The sequence below is a fragment of the Meles meles genome, chromosome 6 (assembly GCF_922984935.1).
Source record: "Meles meles chromosome 6, mMelMel3.1 paternal haplotype, whole genome shotgun sequence".
In the NCBI taxonomy this organism is placed as follows: Eukaryota; Metazoa; Chordata; class Mammalia; order Carnivora; family Mustelidae; genus Meles; species Meles meles.
In genome coordinates, this window is record NC_060071.1 from 115,352,806 (window position 1) to 115,370,501 (window position 17,696).

Genomic DNA, 17,696 nt, shown 5'->3' on the forward strand with positions numbered 1-17,696 from the left:
AGGGCGAGTATGGAGAGCACGTTGTCGAAGTCCCATAAAGACTTCATTATATTTCTGTAATGGTTAGAGGGTATACTCACTCACTGAAGTGAACTCACATGTTTGGAGCCCAAACAGATACTAGGTGCATAATTCTGGGTGAGCATCTTGACATTTCTAAGCCTGTTTCCTCAGATACAAAATCGGAAGTAATTATGTCTTGGTCTGGCTGTGGGTGGAAAGTGCTTCTCATGGTGCCACACTTGTCAGTGCTCAATGAAAACTGGGTACCCAAAGATTGGCAGCCCTCCCACTATCCCTTAGCGTTCAGTGAAGGCTGCTTGTGGGGCCTGAAGCTTTATTCTACAGCAGGAGCACACTCAGCCTGACTACAGGGCAAGCTGGGAGCATTGGTGAGTCATTATCCCAGAAGCAGTCTTCAGTCAGAGTTGTGCTAGACGGAGAGTTGGTACCAAAATATCCCAGCTTCCTTCTGTCAGGATAACTCTGAGAAATTTTCTGCACTGTCTCCCAGAGCCCCCCGCCCCAGGACTGAACTGCATCTGTCTACTGGGATAATGAACTTGTTAACACTGCTTGCTGTATGGGCTTCCTTCCCTTTCTTGTCCAGCTTCCCCACCCTGATTCTGATGTTTCCTGTGGGCACTTCCTAAGTAAACTACTTAACTCTCACATTTTTTTTTAAAGATTTTATTATTTATTTATTTATTTGACAGAGAGAGAGATCACAAGTAGACAGAGAGGCAGGCACAGAGAGAGGGAAGCAGGCTCCGTGCTGAGCAGAGAGCCCGATGTGGGACTCGATCCCAGGACCCCAAGATCATGACCTGAGCCGAAGGCAGCGGCTCAACCCACTTAGCCACCCAGGCACCCCTAACTCTCACATTTTTGTCTCAGAGTCTGTTTCTGGGAGAACCCGACCCAAGACAGGTAGTTACTAATGTTGTGGGAAAAAAAATCTGCAGTGTTCATCTTCGTCCAGTTGTCAAGGTATAGTTGAAGAAAGAGTGCCAGTAAGAACTTGCATTTGCTAGAAAGGAAGCAGCAAAAATCTTGTAATGTTAGAAAGAAGACAAAGCCTTCTAGGTTTTTTTTTTTTTTTTTTTTTGTTTTGTTTTGTTTTTTCTTGGACAGAGAGAGAGAGAGATCACAAGTAGGAAGAGCAGCAGGAGGTGGGGGGTGGAGGAGAAGTAGGCTCCCTGCTGAGCAGAGAGCCTGATGTGGGGCTTGACCCCAAGACCCTGAGATCATGACCTGAGCTGAAGGCAGAGGCTTAACCCACTGAGCCACCCAGGCGCCCTAAAAGGCTTCTAGGTTTAAAACAGATGAGATGGGATCGTGAATCAGTGTAACCTTTTCCTAGAGCAAAACCGTGAAGCTTTAATAAGCTATATACCATGCCCTAGCAATTTCACTCCTAGAAAGTCACTCAGAGATGTGGCCATAAGGGTAATTATTGCAGCAATGCCAGTAATATTTTTAAAAGACCTGCATATTGTATTGAGGACTAGTTAAATAAATTATGAGATATATAGCACTATATCCAGCTTTTAAAAGAATGAGGAAAATCGAAACATGGTATCATGGAAGGAGGTCCATGCTAAGCAGTTAAGTGACAAGAGCAAGTTGTAAAGACTTGTGTATATATAGCATTATCTTCCTCTTTACCAAAGAAAATTTTAAGGCATATATTCATACATATGTATGTGTGTTGGTGGGGAAAGGCCTTATCTGTAATGGTCTGTGCTTTGAAAAGTTCAAGAAGGATTCATTCCACTCTTAGTAGTGGCTGTCACTTGGAAGTAGGATAGGAGTATGGTAGCAAAGGAGTGAGAGGACTTTTTACTTTACACATGTGTACTTTTTTTTAAGCAATGGAAAATATTATTAATGAAAACTTCTTAAAAATTAAAACTAATTGATAAGCAAAATTGTAATTTAGTGTGTGACGCCCCCTTAAAAAGTTTGGTCGTAAAAATCAGATTTCTTACATCTTCAGTAGTATAGAGGATAGAATTTTAAATGGTAAATTAGTTGTGTGATAGGCGTGATAATGTGTATTTCTGTGTATTCTGTCGTGTGCCCATGTATTCTTATCCTAAGTTTTATGTTTGAAGTATGTTTATACTACATGTTAACTAACTAGAATTTAAACAAAAATTTGAAGAAAAAATAAATATGTTAGCATTCATTTCTTTCCTTCTTTTTTTACTCTCCCCATAGGAGTAAAAATCTTGACAATTTCCTCATGGCATTGTTGTACTATTTATCTCATTACTTGGAAAAAATCTCCCTGGAAAAGAAACCCAAAAGCTATATGGTGTAAGTAGGATTTTGTAGTGCACTTTAAAGCTGTTTTATTGCCAGTGTTAAAACCAAGGTAAAGAAATGATGGAAATATTTAAAGTTTTGGGGTATACGAAAACATTTTATATGGGAGGAGGTTATCCGTTCTTAAAGCTAACTGAGTAATTCAAGTGTTTTTCTAGCAACAGAATATTCCAGATACTATAGACCAGCACTGCCCAGTAGAAATATAATGAGAGCCATGTATGTAACTTAAAATTTTTCAGTATCTATATTTAAAAAAGCGTAAGAGATAAAGGTAAATGTATTTTATTTTTAATAAAATACATTTTATTTAATTTTAATAATGTATTTAATGCAGTGACTCAAAAATGTCATTGTAACATGTAGTCAATATTAGAAAGTTACTGATGACATACTTTACCTTTTTTTTTTTGTAGTATGTCTTTGAAATCTGATATCTGTATTACACTTACAGTACCTCAGTTCAGACTAACCACAGTTAGTGCACAATAGCCACATGTGGCTCATGGCTGTCATATTGGACACTGCAGATATAGATATTGGTTCTCTGGTTTTTATGCTTATGAGATTCTTGCTAGGCCTTTGTAAGCATCTAGTGAAAAAAACTAAAAATTAAAAAAAATTAATAGATACAACCAAAATGATATTCCATATCACAGAAGCAAACAAGACTTCTTAGGCTACAGAAGAAGAATTTAACTGCTTTAGGCAGAGGTGGCTCAGAGCTGTACAGGGCAAGAATATGGAAACTCAGAGTTCAGAGCAGAACAATGCCTCTTAGGCTTGGTGACCTTTTGTAAGCCATGGAACTTTCCAAGTGCCCAGGCTGCCCTCCCCAGTACATGTGGAACCAACCCAATGATTTAGCTGTTAGAAATGTAGTCAGAGTCATCAGTTCCTTGCTGTGGAATGTTTTTAAAACGCAAAATCTGTGTGTACAACCTAGCAGTTTGAAAAACATTTTATGGATAGATAAATGTATCTGGACAGCAGTTTTGTAAAGAACCAGATAAATAATTCAGACACTGCTGCTGTAGTGAAGCCATCATAATACATCACATCTGTATTATTTCAGCGCTGCCTTCACAGCAGGGCAGCCAGAGATCATGAGGAGGTTTTTTTGTTTTTATTTTATTTTATTTATTTATTTGGCAGAGGCACAGTGAGAAACGGAACACAAGCAGGAGGAGTGGGTGAGGGAGAAGCAGGCTTCCGGCTGAGTAGGAAACTGGATGTGGGGCTTGATCCCAGGGCTCGATCCCAGGACCCTGGGATCATGACCTATGCCAAAGGCAGATGCTTAACGACTGAACCACACAGGAGCCCCTCACGAACTGTTTCAATGGTGGCAAGCAAAAGGGTTTAGCTAGCTGGAGGCTCAGAGGGTTTGAGGAGTCCTACCATCCCCGAAAAAGACCTGATGAGACTTTGACAGCACATGAGCTTATATTTTATGTGGTGTTTTCTAATTCTGAGGGTTACTGCTAATCTAGCAGAGACCTTTGTTTCATTTCTAAATTTATAGGAATAGACAACAGAGAAAAAGGTTTCTTAGTTGTTTTTGAAATACACTAAAACTATTAGAGCACAGTGGTGTCCTTTCTTAGAAGGAATCAGTTATAGAATGACAGAAAAATCCAAACCTTAGAATGATTGGCTCTATGGTGGGATTCTAAAATAATTAGACTAACGTTTCACTTTCAGCCTTCTAGTAGTCAGTCAGTTTACTTATAAAGTAAATAAAATAAAATAAATAAATATAAATAAAATAAATATAAAATAGACTATTGAGATATCTGAACTTAAATAACTTTAAGAAAAAAATTGATTTCAGTCAAACTAGTGAGGTAGAACAGGGATAATGGTACTATCTACTTTACAGAGTTATCATCCAGATTAGATGAGATAATTCATACTGTTTTAGCTCAGAGGTTGCTACTTGGGAGGAAAGCCTACAACCTGTGAGAGGAGAGTTGGAAGGGGTACTGAGGTATACATTGGTGGTTTTAGATGATTCAAAGCCCCAATTACAGAAGAAGGAGCCTTATCCCCGTTTTACAGATGAAGAAGCTAAGGCTCAGGGAAGATAAGGAGCTGGCTGGAGAAGATTTGCCTAGTTAGTGATGGAGCAAGAGTTGGAGGCCCAGCTCTACCTAACTCCCCAGCCTCTCAGCCTCTCTGCAGTGTGTCCACCACCCCGTCCCAGTCAGCTGAGCTCTCTTATAAAGAGTTTATCCATTTGTAATTACGATTTGTAGCTTCTGTACAAAGGCAAAATTCTGCAATTTTTAAAACATCGGTATTTTTCAAGTTATTACATCCTCATAATTATAATTTTTTTCATAATTATAATTTTTTAATGGTGGCATAACTTCCCATCAAGCTAATGTGTGTTATCGACTGACTGACTTACCTATTAAGAGGCACTATAGTACGTATAGTGGTTAAGGGTACGGACTTTGGTGCTGGAATAAATCCTAGAGGGACTCATATGTTAAGTTAATAAATGTCAAGTCCTTGAACCGTACTTGGCTGTATTACTATAGCCTGCTTTACTACTCCTTTTTCCCCTCCATTTTATATATTTTTAGGAGTTGCCGGTTTTCAGACAAATAGGTAATAATTGAATGTTATTGACTATCTTCATGCATTAGATTCCCCCTTAATTTTGGATAATTTTTTTAAGAAGGAAAAATTTCCAGGAGAGATTATTGGACCCAAGATTATGGTCAGTTGTATGGCACTTGAAATTATCATCACGTTTTCCCCAAAGGACTGTACTTCTTTTAAGTGCCAGGCTCTACACAGACCTACTGAATCAAGATCTTGGAGAGAGGGTAGCATTAGGAATCTACACTTTTAGCGAGTATCCAGGTGATTCTTACATATATTTAATCTTGGAGACCAAGGACCTAAAGGTTTCAAGGCATTTTGTTGTTGTTGTTTTGTTTTCAACAGCAAGGGGGCTGTCTTTGCTGCTGGCAGTTCTGGCACCACAGGGGTGAGAAATAAGAGGGTGGGGGCTGCTGAAGGAAACAGGGAGGAGGGAGGCATAATGATGGGCATTGGGGGGCAGTTGTTTGGGTTGTATGAAATTTGGGTATTTTAAAGTCAGAACTCACTTTATCTATTCCAGAAACTCATGTTATTCCAGTGACACACAGGCCTTCTTATCGCATGTGATAACATTTTGTGCTTTGAAATATCTCTATTATCCTTAGACCCCTTCTTCCACAGCATGTCCTCGTGTCATCAGTCTAGTGGTTAATATCAGAGGGGGCAGTGTGTTGTCCATGTTGTTTAAAGTGCATTTCATGGGGTTTAAGTCTTTATGAAAATTAAAAGGCAGATTAAAAGCCAATGACACTTCACTTTCTTTTCTTTTTTTAATATTTTATTTATTTAACAGAGGTCACAAGTAGGTGGAGAGGCAAGTAGAGAGAGAGAGAGGAGGAAGCAGATTCCTCACTGAGCAGAGAGCCCGACATGGGGCTTGATCCCAGGACCCTGGGACCATGACCCAAGCCGAAGGCAGAGGCTTTAACCCACTGAGCCACCCAGGGGCCCCGACACTTCACTTTTCAATGCCATCATTGGAGTGTATAGTTAGAAATACAGTTTCCGGGGCGCCTGGGTGGCTCAGTGGGTTAAAGCCTCTGCCTTCGGCTTGGGTCATTGTCCTGGGGTCCTGGGATCGAGCCCCGCATCGGGCTCTCTGCTCAGTGGGGAGCCTGCTTCCCTTCTCTCTCTCTCTCTGCCTGCCTCTCTGCCTACTTGTGATCTCTGTCTCTGTCAAATAATAAATAAGATCTTTAGAAAAGAAAAAAAAAAAAGAAATACAGTTTCCTACTATATCGTACTGCAAAAACTCTAATTAGGCTCCAGACATGCTGTAACCTAAGAATAGGTTGTCTTTTGGAAATTTTCATTTGCCATTCAGTTGGAACTGGGAAGTGTTTTCACAGGGAAGCAAGGTTATTATAATTGAAGCCAAAGTTCCCAGAGGAGTGGTCCACACATGCTTCCTCAGCAAACAGAACTGGGAGAAGGGAAGCGTTGAGAAGGTCGAACATTGAGCCTTCAAACTTAGTAGCAACATCAGGAACCCAGGGGATGCTGGAGGGAGAGAACCTCCATCGCTCTTTTAACAAAACAGCAGGGAAATAGGCTGCTTCAGAAACCAGTGTAGGTAGGTAATTTGTTAGTTGAGCTATTCTGTATAAATTAGGTTGGCCTATATGTAAGATTAAGGATACATACTATAAAGAATCTATAAAAAAGTGAAAATTCACTGTAAACTCGAGATACTGATTATAATGATAAATATCAAAGGGCTTGGAGGCCCTCCCTTAGCTCAAATCGAGTAAATGAAAGGGGAGGTGAGATGCGTTGACTCACTTGTATATTTCTTTCAAAATAATTTACACTTCTGGCCCAAATGAACCCACATGATCATTTTCTTTCTCAGGGGCCTTGTGGAGAAAAAAGAGATGGAACTGGTTATAAGCAAGTTAGAGGTGGCGCAGAAGTACTTGGCCCAGAAGTACTGCATGCTCGTGCTGGGCTTGGCCATGCCTGATAAGCATCACATGTGCTGCGGAAAGTGAGTGCACACTTAAGAGTTCTGTGAGATCCTTCCTTGCTTGTGTGGTCCTCTCCAGAAGACCCTTAACTTTGACTTTCGGTGCCCTTGGAAAGTTTCCTATTTGGTTGTACAAAATAATTGGGCTTGGGTGACGGCCCCAAACACAGGTGCCATCTCATTTGGGAAAGCTGAGTTCGGGAAGAGTCCCAGAATCTACACTGTATACTTGCTCAGTGGCATCTTGCTCTCAACCTGGAAGACTTCCTGTTGCCGACCAGGGCCCCATGGCTGCCAGGGGAGGGAGGCCTGGTGTGGGCGGGGGTTGAAGGGGGCACTGGGTGTGTCTCCTGCCCTCCTGCTGTTCATTTTACAGCAACGATAGATAGCCATGGGTACAAGCTAGGAAGGTGGGGATTAGAGAAGGTGACCTTGTTTGTGGGGAGATGATTTTTTCCTTAGACTGACAGTTTATGTATTACTGTAATTAAAATTTAAGTGTCTCGTAGGGCACTGGGCTGGCTCAGTCAGTATCGCATGCACCGCTTGATCTTGGAGTTGTGAGTTCAAGCCCCACATTGGGTGTAGAGATTACTTAAAATCTTAAGGGCGCCTGGGTGGCTCAGTGGGTTAAGCCGCTGCCTTCGGCTCAGGTCATGATCTCGGGGTCCTGGGATCGAGTCCCGCATCGAGCTCTCTGCTCAGCAGGGAGCCTGCTTCCCTCTCTCTCTCTCTGCCTGCCTCTCTATCTACTTAAGATCTCTCTCTGTCAAATAAATAAATAAAATCTTTAAAAAAATAAAAATAAAAATAAAATCTTAAAAAAAAAAAGTCACATCACAGGAGAGTTTGGAGGCATCAAGAAAAAGCTCTGATCCTTAATGACCCCTCCCCAATCCCCTTCTCTGAGTGGTTTTTAAAACAGACTCAAGAGCTGCACCATGGTCATGGCTAGAACTCATAAACTTTATAGGAAAGAACAGAATTCATGGTTTCTCTCCACATTTCCCACATTTACAAAATACAGATTATGTTCTACATTTTCTCTGTACCTCATTCTGTTACTCTGCTTACAGAACCTCACCTACAACTTTGAATAGCAACTATAGGTGTTCTGCTGTTTGACATACCAGTTTGCCTCACCATTCTTTATGTGCAAGCTTACGTGATTTCAGTTTTTCTGCTTTATGGTATTTCTGCGTCGGATATCTTCATATAAATTACTTTGTCTATTTGGGCTCTTTACTTATGGCTTATAACCCAGAAAGTATTTACCTAGAAGGCATCAGTAGTTTTTTAGCTCTTGTTGCATACTGCCAGATTGTTTTCCAAAGAGTCTAGAACATTTTGTACACCATCAGCAATAAACATACCTAGCTCTATTAGTTTAACATTTTTGATAGCTTCAAGTTGTAAAAAAAAAAAAAAAAAGCTTAAAGATACTTTATTTGACTTTGAATATCTTTCATGACTATGGGGTCTGTGCTGTTTTTCTGTATAAAATAATTTATTGCCTGTTTATTACTATTATTAATTATTAAAATTAATTACTGCCTCATCTAGTTTTAACCATCTATCAACTAGAAAGTGGGTATTTGTGTAATTTATGTGTCCTATAACGAAGCTTGGCTATTTGTTTTCCTAGTTTGTTGCTTGCCTTTGATGTTTATGTTTTTACACTTTATGAAAATGTTAAAAATCTTTGTTTATTTGACTATTTCTACCTTGTTTCTGATGCTATTCAATAACCATGCAAGTTCATCATCAGCTTCAGTTTCCTATTCAATCACTTTAAAATTACATTTTCTCAGGGGTGCCTAGGCGGCTTGGTCTGTTAAGTGCCCAAACCTTGATTTTGGCTCAGGTCATGATCTCAAGGTTGTGAGATCCAGCCCCAGGTTGGGGTCCATGCTGGGTATGGAGCCTGCCTGGGATTCTCTCTCTCCCTCTGCCCTTGCCCTTCCCCCCTTAAAAATTTTTTTCTCAACATTACTCTAATTTCTTCTGTCTTCTAAGTATCACTTCAGATTGAAAAAACTAGAATTTGAGGTTTGAATTAGTCAGCTTGGGCTGCTGTAACAAATTACCACAGACTGAATGGCTTGAACAGCTTAAACAGCAGAATTTTATTTTCTCATAGTTTTGAAGCCGGGAAGTCTGAGATCAGGAGACCAGCATTGTCCAGTTCTGGTGAGAGCCCTCTTCCGGGCTTGTAGACAGTGGCCTTCTCACTGAGTCTCTCCATGAATGAAAGAGAAAATTCCAATCTCCTTTTTTGTTCTTAAAAGGACACTAATCCCATCGCAGGGCTCCACCTTCATGACTTCCTCTGAACCTAATTGCCCCCCCCAAAGGCCTCACCTCCAGATGTTACCACCAGAGTGGTTTTTAAGGCTTCAACATATGAACTTGGGGTGGGGCTAGGGAGGCACAAACATTCAGTCCACAGCAAGGTTAAAAAAACATCCTGTAGGGGTCCTGGGTGGCCCAGTTGGTTAAGCAGCTGCCTTCAGCTCAGAATACTGGGACTGAGTCCCATGTTGGGCTCCCTGCTCAGCAGAGCGCCACCTTCTCCCACTCCCTCCACACCTCCCCACTGCTCATGTTCTCTTGCTCTCTTACACACTCTCTCTCAAATAAATAAGTAAAACCTTTATTTAAAAATGAAAAAACCTACTCTAAAAAAACACAAAACAGAAAATGACCTACTCTAAAAAACTAATTGTATTGGCAATGCTTCATGTTTAATTTTCAAAGATTTTTATTTTTAAGTAATCTTTGCACCCAGTGTGGGGCTCAAACTCACAATCCTGAGACCAGGAGTTGCATGCTCTACCGAAGGTGGAGCCAGCCAGGTGCCCCTTAATGTTTAATTTTTTTTTTTTTTATTTTTAATTTATTTATTTGACAGAGAGAGATCACAAGTAGGCAGAGAGGCAGGCAGAGAGAGAGGGAGGGAAACAGGCTCCCCGCTGAGCAGAGAGCCCGATGCGGGGCTCGATCCCAGGACCCTGAGACCATGACCTGAGCCGAAGGCAGAGGCTTTAACCCACTGAGCCACCCAGGCGCCCCTAATGTTTAATCTTTAAACGCATGTGTGCAGGGACACCTGGGTGGCTCTGCTGGTCAAGTGTCGTCGGACTCTTGATTTTGGCTCAGGTCATGATCTAGGGTCTGTGGGATTTAGTGCCTTGGGCTCAGCGAGGAGTCTGCTTAAAATTCTCCCCCCTCCCTCTGTGCCTTCCCCCACTCATGTGCGCACACTCTTTCTTTCAAATAAATAAATTAGTCTTTAAAAACATTAAAAATAAAAGCACATGTGCAACACAGACTAATTTTGAGACTAAAAAACCCAAACTGAATAATTATATCATAATTAGAGATTTTATTGTATCTTTTAGTTCTCTGGATATAGAGCCTACACTTAAATTATTATCCTTTTAACAGTACATTTTTATTACAATGTAATTTTTATACAGACTTTTAAAGAACTCATTATGCTTGAAAGATATGAATTGCCTGGGTTTAGTACTGGCTCCTCTCCAGGAGGTGCTGGTCCTTTTTGTGGTTGTGTGCAACATCACCTGCTTTTCTCCTGCCTATTGGATCGCAGTTTGGAAAAGCATCAGTTTAGAGTTTAGAGTTCACCACCCATTACTCACAGAACAAATTCCATGCAGGTCATTGAGCCCAACAGAGGATATCAAGGAAAACAGATTACAGCATGTTTTTTGTCAATAAAAGTTGTTAATTGGATAATTGGCCATGGGCCTTGATTATGTCCTAGAATGGAGTTTATATTGTTCTTTTGGCTATTTTTATCTAGAAGGTGAGGACAGTTTATTTTGCTAGTTAGGAGTGATTACCTGATTCTTTTACTTCCAGTGTGAATAAACTAATATTCCCATGAGAACATTGTTGTGTGTTTTCTGACTTTTTAATATATACATACTTAATATTGGACAAGGATACCTTGCGCTGTTTGTCTCTGGAGTTAAATTAGAGATTTCAGAAGAACCAGCAATTTGGGGGCTGTTAATTTAGTGCTTTCATATTTCTCGGAAAGTAGGAGGATATGCTTTTCTATTCTAAATACATCTGTAAAATCCTGATAATGCAAAAGCTTTGGCACGATTTTGATGAATGTGTTCGGTAAAAGATCTCTGTGTTTGCCAGGATAGATAAGAAAAACTCTTCATGGCATATGCTATAGAATTAGATCTGTTCTTTGGTTATGGCCAATTCAGGCTCCAACCCCACCTTGTCTTAGGATTTCTACCCTCCTCCTCTGCTCTCAGTGCAAGCTGTCGCCTGGTGGGTGAGCAGAGAGGTGGGCATAGGGATGAACATACTTTGAAGCTCAGGTTTATAAATCATCCTAAAACCCCACTCCCTACCCAGCCCTCCTAGTCACAGTTCAATAAGGCCTCTTTCCCCTCCCACAAACAAATTCCTTTGATATTCTGTTCCTTTGTGCAGAGTAGGCCTTGACCTTCATTTAAACTGGACTTCCACCCAAAGCAGGGTGGGGGCCGTTAAGTGGGAACAAACTTTTTTTCTTTAGGGCCTTGAGATGCCATTGGCCTAGCTACCACCCCCCCCCACCTCCACCCCCCCCCCCCCCCCCCCCCCCCCCCCCCGCCAGGAATGACTAAAAATATGTTACTTTCCTCATTGTGGTTTAGAGCTGAGAGTCTAAGGTATCAAGAAGGAATAAGAAAGCATCATAACAGGCCACTGAAAACCTCTGGGTTTTGCACCAGGCTGGCTTTCTCCCCTTTTCTTCAGAGTTTGTCCTCACAGGTAAAATGACAGCATTTTTGCTGACTAGCATTAGCATGGTAGCCACTTGCCGCCTGTGTCTGTTGAGCACTTGGAATGTAGCTGGTCTATATTAAAATGTGCTGTAAATGTAAAATATACACTTTACAAGCAAGTTACAATTGAACAAAATATCTCATTGATCATTCTAAAACGTTGATTACATATTAATATTTCAGGGTTTGCATACAATAAGTATATTATTAAAATTAATTTCACCTGTTCTTTTTACCGTGGCCACTAGAAATTTTAAAATTATTTTTGTGGCTTGCATTGTATCTCTTTTTTAAAAAAATATTTGTTTATTTGACAGAGACACAGCAAGAGAGGGAACACAAGCAGGGGGAGTGGGAGAGGGAGAAGCAGGCCTCCTGCTAAAGCAAGGATCCCCAATGTGGGCCTTGATCCCAGGACCCTGGGATCATGACCTGAGCCAAAGGCAGATGCTTAACAACTGAGCCACCCGGGTGCCCCTGCTTGCATTATATTTCTATTGGATTTTGCTATTGTATAAAGTCTCATTCAATTTGCGGAAGATTTGAAGTGTTTAAATTTGTTATTTTGCTCAGTAAATTTTTAAATTTATAGTCAGTTTATAATTATTAGGTACTTAATATAAAAATTATGAAGTAAAATTAAAAAGAAGAAAAATTGACCCAAAAGTCACCCAGAGATGAATTTGCTGATTTAAGCTAGAATGTTCCTAAATGTGCTCTTTTTCTGCCTCCATTTCTTGGGCTCATTTCAGGTTTATATGTGGAGCTAAATCAGAATGGTAAGAAGAAACCTGTCTTCTGTACTTGATTTCTGTCGGTAGGCTCCATCAGTTTGCTTTGGACTTTAAGGGAGAAAGAAGTCCCAGGTTTATGGCAACTTGAGGGGAAGGGGAAGAGGTTCACAGTACCTTCTCTTCTAACGTTTAAAAAGAGGAGAGGCGCCTGGCTGGCTCAGTTGGAAGCGCGTGTGACTCTTGATCTCGGGGTCATGAGTTGAAGCCCTATGTTAGGTATAGAGATTCCGTAAATAAAGCTTAAAAAAAAAAAAAGAAAAAAGAGGGGGGCACCTGTGTGGCTCAGTCAATTTAGTATCTGACTTTTGATTTCGGCTCAGGTCATGATCCCAGGATCCTGGAATCCAGCCCCATATCAGGCTCCCTGCTCTGCGGAGATCCTGCTTCTCTCTCTCCCTCTATCCCTCCCCACCACTCATTCTCTCTCTTTCTCAAATAAATAAATAAAATCTTTTCAAAAAAAAAAAAAAAGAGAAAGAGGAGAAAGTGCGTGTTTCCTGCGCCCTCTGTCATTTCAAAACCTCGCTAACACGGTGCTGGTTTGAGTTGCACAAACCTAAGTGCGGCTCTCCGTCTTCTCCCAGAAGGCAGGCTGACTTAGTCTTCCCCAAACCGAGTTTGGTTGGTTTTTGCTTCAGCTTGGCAGGTCTGCATGGTGTCCAGTGTCTACTGGCAGAGGCCGTGGAAGGGTGGAAAGGGCACACAAGCATTCCTGTCGGGTGGAGGCTGCAGGTGGCGCAGAAGGACAGAAGGACGCAGAGGCCTGTCCTGAAAGCTTCTGTTGGCTCCGTAGTTGAATGTGTTCAATCCACAGACTCATCTAGAGGAAAAGCTTGTTTCCCTAGAGTTCTGGTTACAGTGACAGATGTGGGAGCTGACAGGCCCGAGTTTTGGTACAGACTCTGTCCCTAATTACATATGTCTTTGGGCTTCGGTCTCTTCAGCTGTGAAGTGGGAAGAATAATGCTGACTACGTCATAGAGGTCTTAGGAGGACTAAATGTGATCATGTAAAGGGCTTAGCACAGTACTGGCACATGGTCCGTACTTAGTAAATGCGCACCGTACTGATGGCCTTACTTCCTGGTTGAAGACTTGTGCACAGGAAACCGGTGTAGGAATGAAGAGGCTGCAGGAGGAGAGGGATCCACCACAGTAAAAACTGAACCAGGGCTTCCGTGTGTCCCCCGAACAGAGGGCTAATTTGGGCCCTCACAGATCATGAAATCCCTGAGGGTTTGGGTCATCTTCCCCAGACCGCTGGAGTTCTGGAGGTTCTTGAAAGCCTGATAGCAAGGGCCAGTCCTGGGAGTCGTCCCAAGCAAAACCAGAAGCTAATCCAGGATCAGCCTGGCAGTGCCTGGGTCTAGCCTTGGCCCTCCTTGAGTGATCAAGTGATTGCAGGTGCACAACCTTCTCCATCAGTTCTCAGGTCCTCTGCAGGCCATGCCTTCTCTCCTTAGGCCAGGAATCGGAACTAGAATGGCCTCTGTTGGGGAGGGGAGGCCAGGTTCAGTAAGTGTGCCTGTGCGGGTCCAGCGTCCTTAACATTTAATTTGTGTTGCAAGGATTCCTGAGCAGATGCCTGCCTTTAAGAGCTGTGGCTCAGTGTATATAGGGCATCTAGTACTTGTCTCCAGTCAACTGCAGATTTTAAGATCTTTTGAATCTTTTTAAGATTAAGATGTTTAATCGGGTCACCTGGGTGGCTCAGTGGGTTAAATCCTCTGCTTTCCGCTCAGGTCATGATCCCAGGGTCCTGGGATCATGCCCCGCATCGGTCTCTCTGCTCAGTAGGGAGTCTGCTTCCCCACCCCTCTCTCTGTGCCTGCTCTCTGCCTGCTTGTTGATCTCTGTCTGTCAAATAAATAAATAAAATCTTAAAAAAAAAAAAAGATGTTTAATCTTTCTCTTTTTTCTGCTTTAGACTTTCCCTTAGTTCTCTGTTTCCCTACCGATTAACACCCCATGTTATCTCTTTACCACCTTCCCACCCACTCTCCTTCCTCCCCAGCCCACACATTACCAAAAACATTCATAAGAATACATTTCCTGCTGGCTTGTGTATCTTGAATTTATCTTGATTAACTTTTGACCAAACACTGTAAGGGTTTTGATCTGGATAACCTAAGAAACTGAAGAAAAAGATGTTGGGACTCACAATGCCTTTGGACAGCATTTATGTAGCTAAATAGCCTTGTGGCCACGGTAATGGTCTTGCCAAGAGGCCTTTGAAGATGGGGGCTTGCCTAGATCACTGAAAAACTGAGCTTCCTTCTCAACCTATAGTTGTGATTTGTTGTATTACAGGGAGAAAATATCAGATACACAAAAAGACTGGAAATTCTTTGAGGTGAGTCACTTACGTTTTGGGACTTTTCTCTTTCTATGAACCATGAATAACCAATAGCCATTTGTCAGGCACTTATTTTTAGTGAATATCTTTTCTTAAAAGGATGCTAACAAGCTGTATGCCATATCTTAAATTTTGGTCTCGTTTTCCTCCTGCAAAGGCGAGTACCTGTGTATTTTCCACAGCTTTTCAGGAACGTGGAGAAATGGGGTCACCTGGGCTCGCGTCTGCTTAGCAGTGTTACAGAGACAGGTGGGAGTTTTACTGTCATCGCCGTGGGTTGTGATGCTTGTCTGTTTTGTGTTGCAGTCCTTTTATACTTTCTGTACATACATAGCTTGGATTGTCTTCCGACGTCAACACTTCACAGAGATTGAGGAAGAAATAGGGAGGCTCTTTCGTACCAATATGTTCAACATTCCTCGGAGGAAGCGCGAAGATGAAGAATCAGGAGGGGAAAAGAAGCGCATGACTTTTGTACAATTCAGGTACGACCTTGTGACTTCCAAAGCTCAGGGACATTTCTAGAAATAGGATGATATAACCTAAATGTCTCCTCTCCCACCCCCTCCCCCCAGGAGAATGATGGCAAAACGCCCAGCGATTAAAAAAGCCATTAACATGCGCTCTCCAGTCCTGTCTACTCTGCTGCCATCTCTCAGAGAAAAAGCTCAGAATGTCTTTGAGAAAAAGAATCATCAAGGAGGCATCAAACTCCCAGCCCAGATGCAGGAGCACACGAAAAATCTAGAGTCTGTGCCCACGGCAACGTAAGTGGCTCAAGGAGAGGGAAAGGAGAGCCTAGGCATGTCCTAGGTTGGGCCAGGAGGCAGACACCACGCCTTATCCAGAAAGTTGAACAAAGATGAAAGCCGGCTTCTTACACACCCCTCCTCCTCTCCACCTCTTTCCTTTCCCAGGCAGCTCTTGGTACACCCAGCTAGACTAGAAAACATGGCTAGAAAGTTATGCTAGACTTCAAATAGCTCTAATTCAGAGGAGGGGCTAGCCGACTTTACAGGGCTGAGGTTTCTTCATTAGAAGAACCATCTCTGGGAAATGTAGAAAGTCCAGTTACAAAATCTTACTGTGGGCTGAAATTTTGGATTCATACTTAAGACCACAATGGGGGTTCATGGAAATAGGGAAAACCTTAAAAAAGTATATATGTGTATATGTATATGTATATGTATTATGTATGGGTGTGTGTGCGTGTGTAGCTTTGGTGTATACACACACAGACACACACACGCAGGCACAACCATAACCATACACCTTATTCACTGGCCTCACCGCTTCAGTTATACCAAAAATTCTTTTCACAGAGTTGGCATCTTGGGGGAGCCTCGATGTCTGTTCAACCCCCATACCCTTCTCCCCCTTGAACCGGAAGAAAACACGAAAGCAGATGGGAAACATTCTTCCCTGATAGAAAGAAATAACATGAAGATCCAGGATACACTGAACATAGTTCTGAGAACACTGTCGTCTCAAACAGCATTCCCTAAATGATCGGGTACCTTCCATTTCTGTAATTCAGTCCCCGTATTTGAAGTAAACTACTTTGACCTAATCACTTTATATAGGACTAATATTTATTGTTATTAAACTATTTTAATTGTTCAAATTATTTTGTTAAAAATTTAGTAATAGACGATCTCAGAAACCTCTTGAAAAGCTCATTTTCCTGTATTTACTAGTTTGCTGTGTTATTTATTTACTTCCTTGGCTTCTGTGTGACTGTTCAGAGTAACATATTAGGACATTTAGCCAGTATTCTAGTGGACTAGTAAAGAAACATTCTGTGTTTATTTGTTCCTACGTTCATTTTTACTATATGAGAAAAGATGTTTGGGACATTCAAAAACTAAATTTTATAAAAAAGGAAATTAAAATATTTACAAAATGAAATCTTTTTCTGTGGCTTTATTATTATTAACATTGAGATATAAAGTATAACTGGTTCATTTAAAGATTCTTTTTTTAAAATTTATTTGACAGAGAGAGATGCAGTGAGAGAGGGAGCACAAGCAGGGGGAGTGGGAGAGGGAGAAGCAGGCTTCCCGCTGAGCAGAGAGCCCGATGTGGGGCTCAATCCCAGGACCCTGGGATCGTGACCTGAGCCGAAGGCAGAGGCTTAAACCCACTGAGCCACCCAGGTGCCCCTTAGCATATATGTTTCATTTATTCTTTCATTTACTCATTTAACGACAAACATGTATTAAGCCTCTGCTCCATCCAAAGCCATGTGCTGGGTTATGTAAGGAAAGGGGGTCATCAAGACAGAGACCATATCTTCCTATGTGAGTAGTAGAGAAGAGAAACAAAACACACACCTGCTCACAAGACAATATTGAATGTATTAAAGGCCATAAAAGAGGTAAAAACCAAGTGCCCTAAGAGGACAGAGCAGAAGAGCAAGCACTTCTAGGGGGACCGGGAGCGTTCAAACTTGAATTTGGCTTTGGGGGGATTGGTTGGCACTAAAGGGGGAATTCCAGTCAGAGGAAGAACACGTGCAAAGGCCCAGAGATGAAAAAAATGTGCTTGAGGAAAGGCAAGATCGTGGTGCCTGCGAAGGGAGTGTTTAATGAGCAGGCTGGAAAGGACAGCTGACTGTCCCACTAGGGACTGAGCTGGATGTTATTTGGCAGGTGGTGATGACTAAGAGTCACTAAAGAGGGGTGCCTTGGTGGCTTCATCAGTTAAATGGCTGTCTGTGGCTCAGCCATGTGCTGGGGTTCAGTCCCATATGGGGCTCCCTGTTCCACAGGGAGCCTGCTTCTCCCTCTGCCTGCCACTCCCCCTGCTTGTGCTCTG

At 41.9% G+C, this 17,696-nt stretch overlaps 1 protein-coding gene across 1 annotated transcript in view; it reads left to right on the plus strand.

Annotated features, from left to right (window-relative positions):
• Positions 1-16,746, plus strand: part of PPP1R36 (protein phosphatase 1 regulatory subunit 36) — a 29,989-nt gene extending 13,243 nt beyond the window's left edge. The window contains exons 6-11 of the mRNA XM_046009171.1: positions 2,224-2,322; positions 6,800-6,934; positions 14,834-14,876; positions 15,186-15,364; positions 15,455-15,646; positions 16,202-16,746. Of these exons, the coding sequence (XP_045865127.1) occupies positions 2,224-2,322; positions 6,800-6,934; positions 14,834-14,876; positions 15,186-15,364; positions 15,455-15,646; positions 16,202-16,388 (835 nt within the window). The 3' untranslated portion in view covers positions 16,389-16,746. The remainder of the gene's footprint in view (positions 1-2,223; positions 2,323-6,799; positions 6,935-14,833; positions 14,877-15,185; positions 15,365-15,454; positions 15,647-16,201) is intronic.
• The last annotated feature ends 950 nt before the right edge of the window (positions 16,747-17,696 follow it).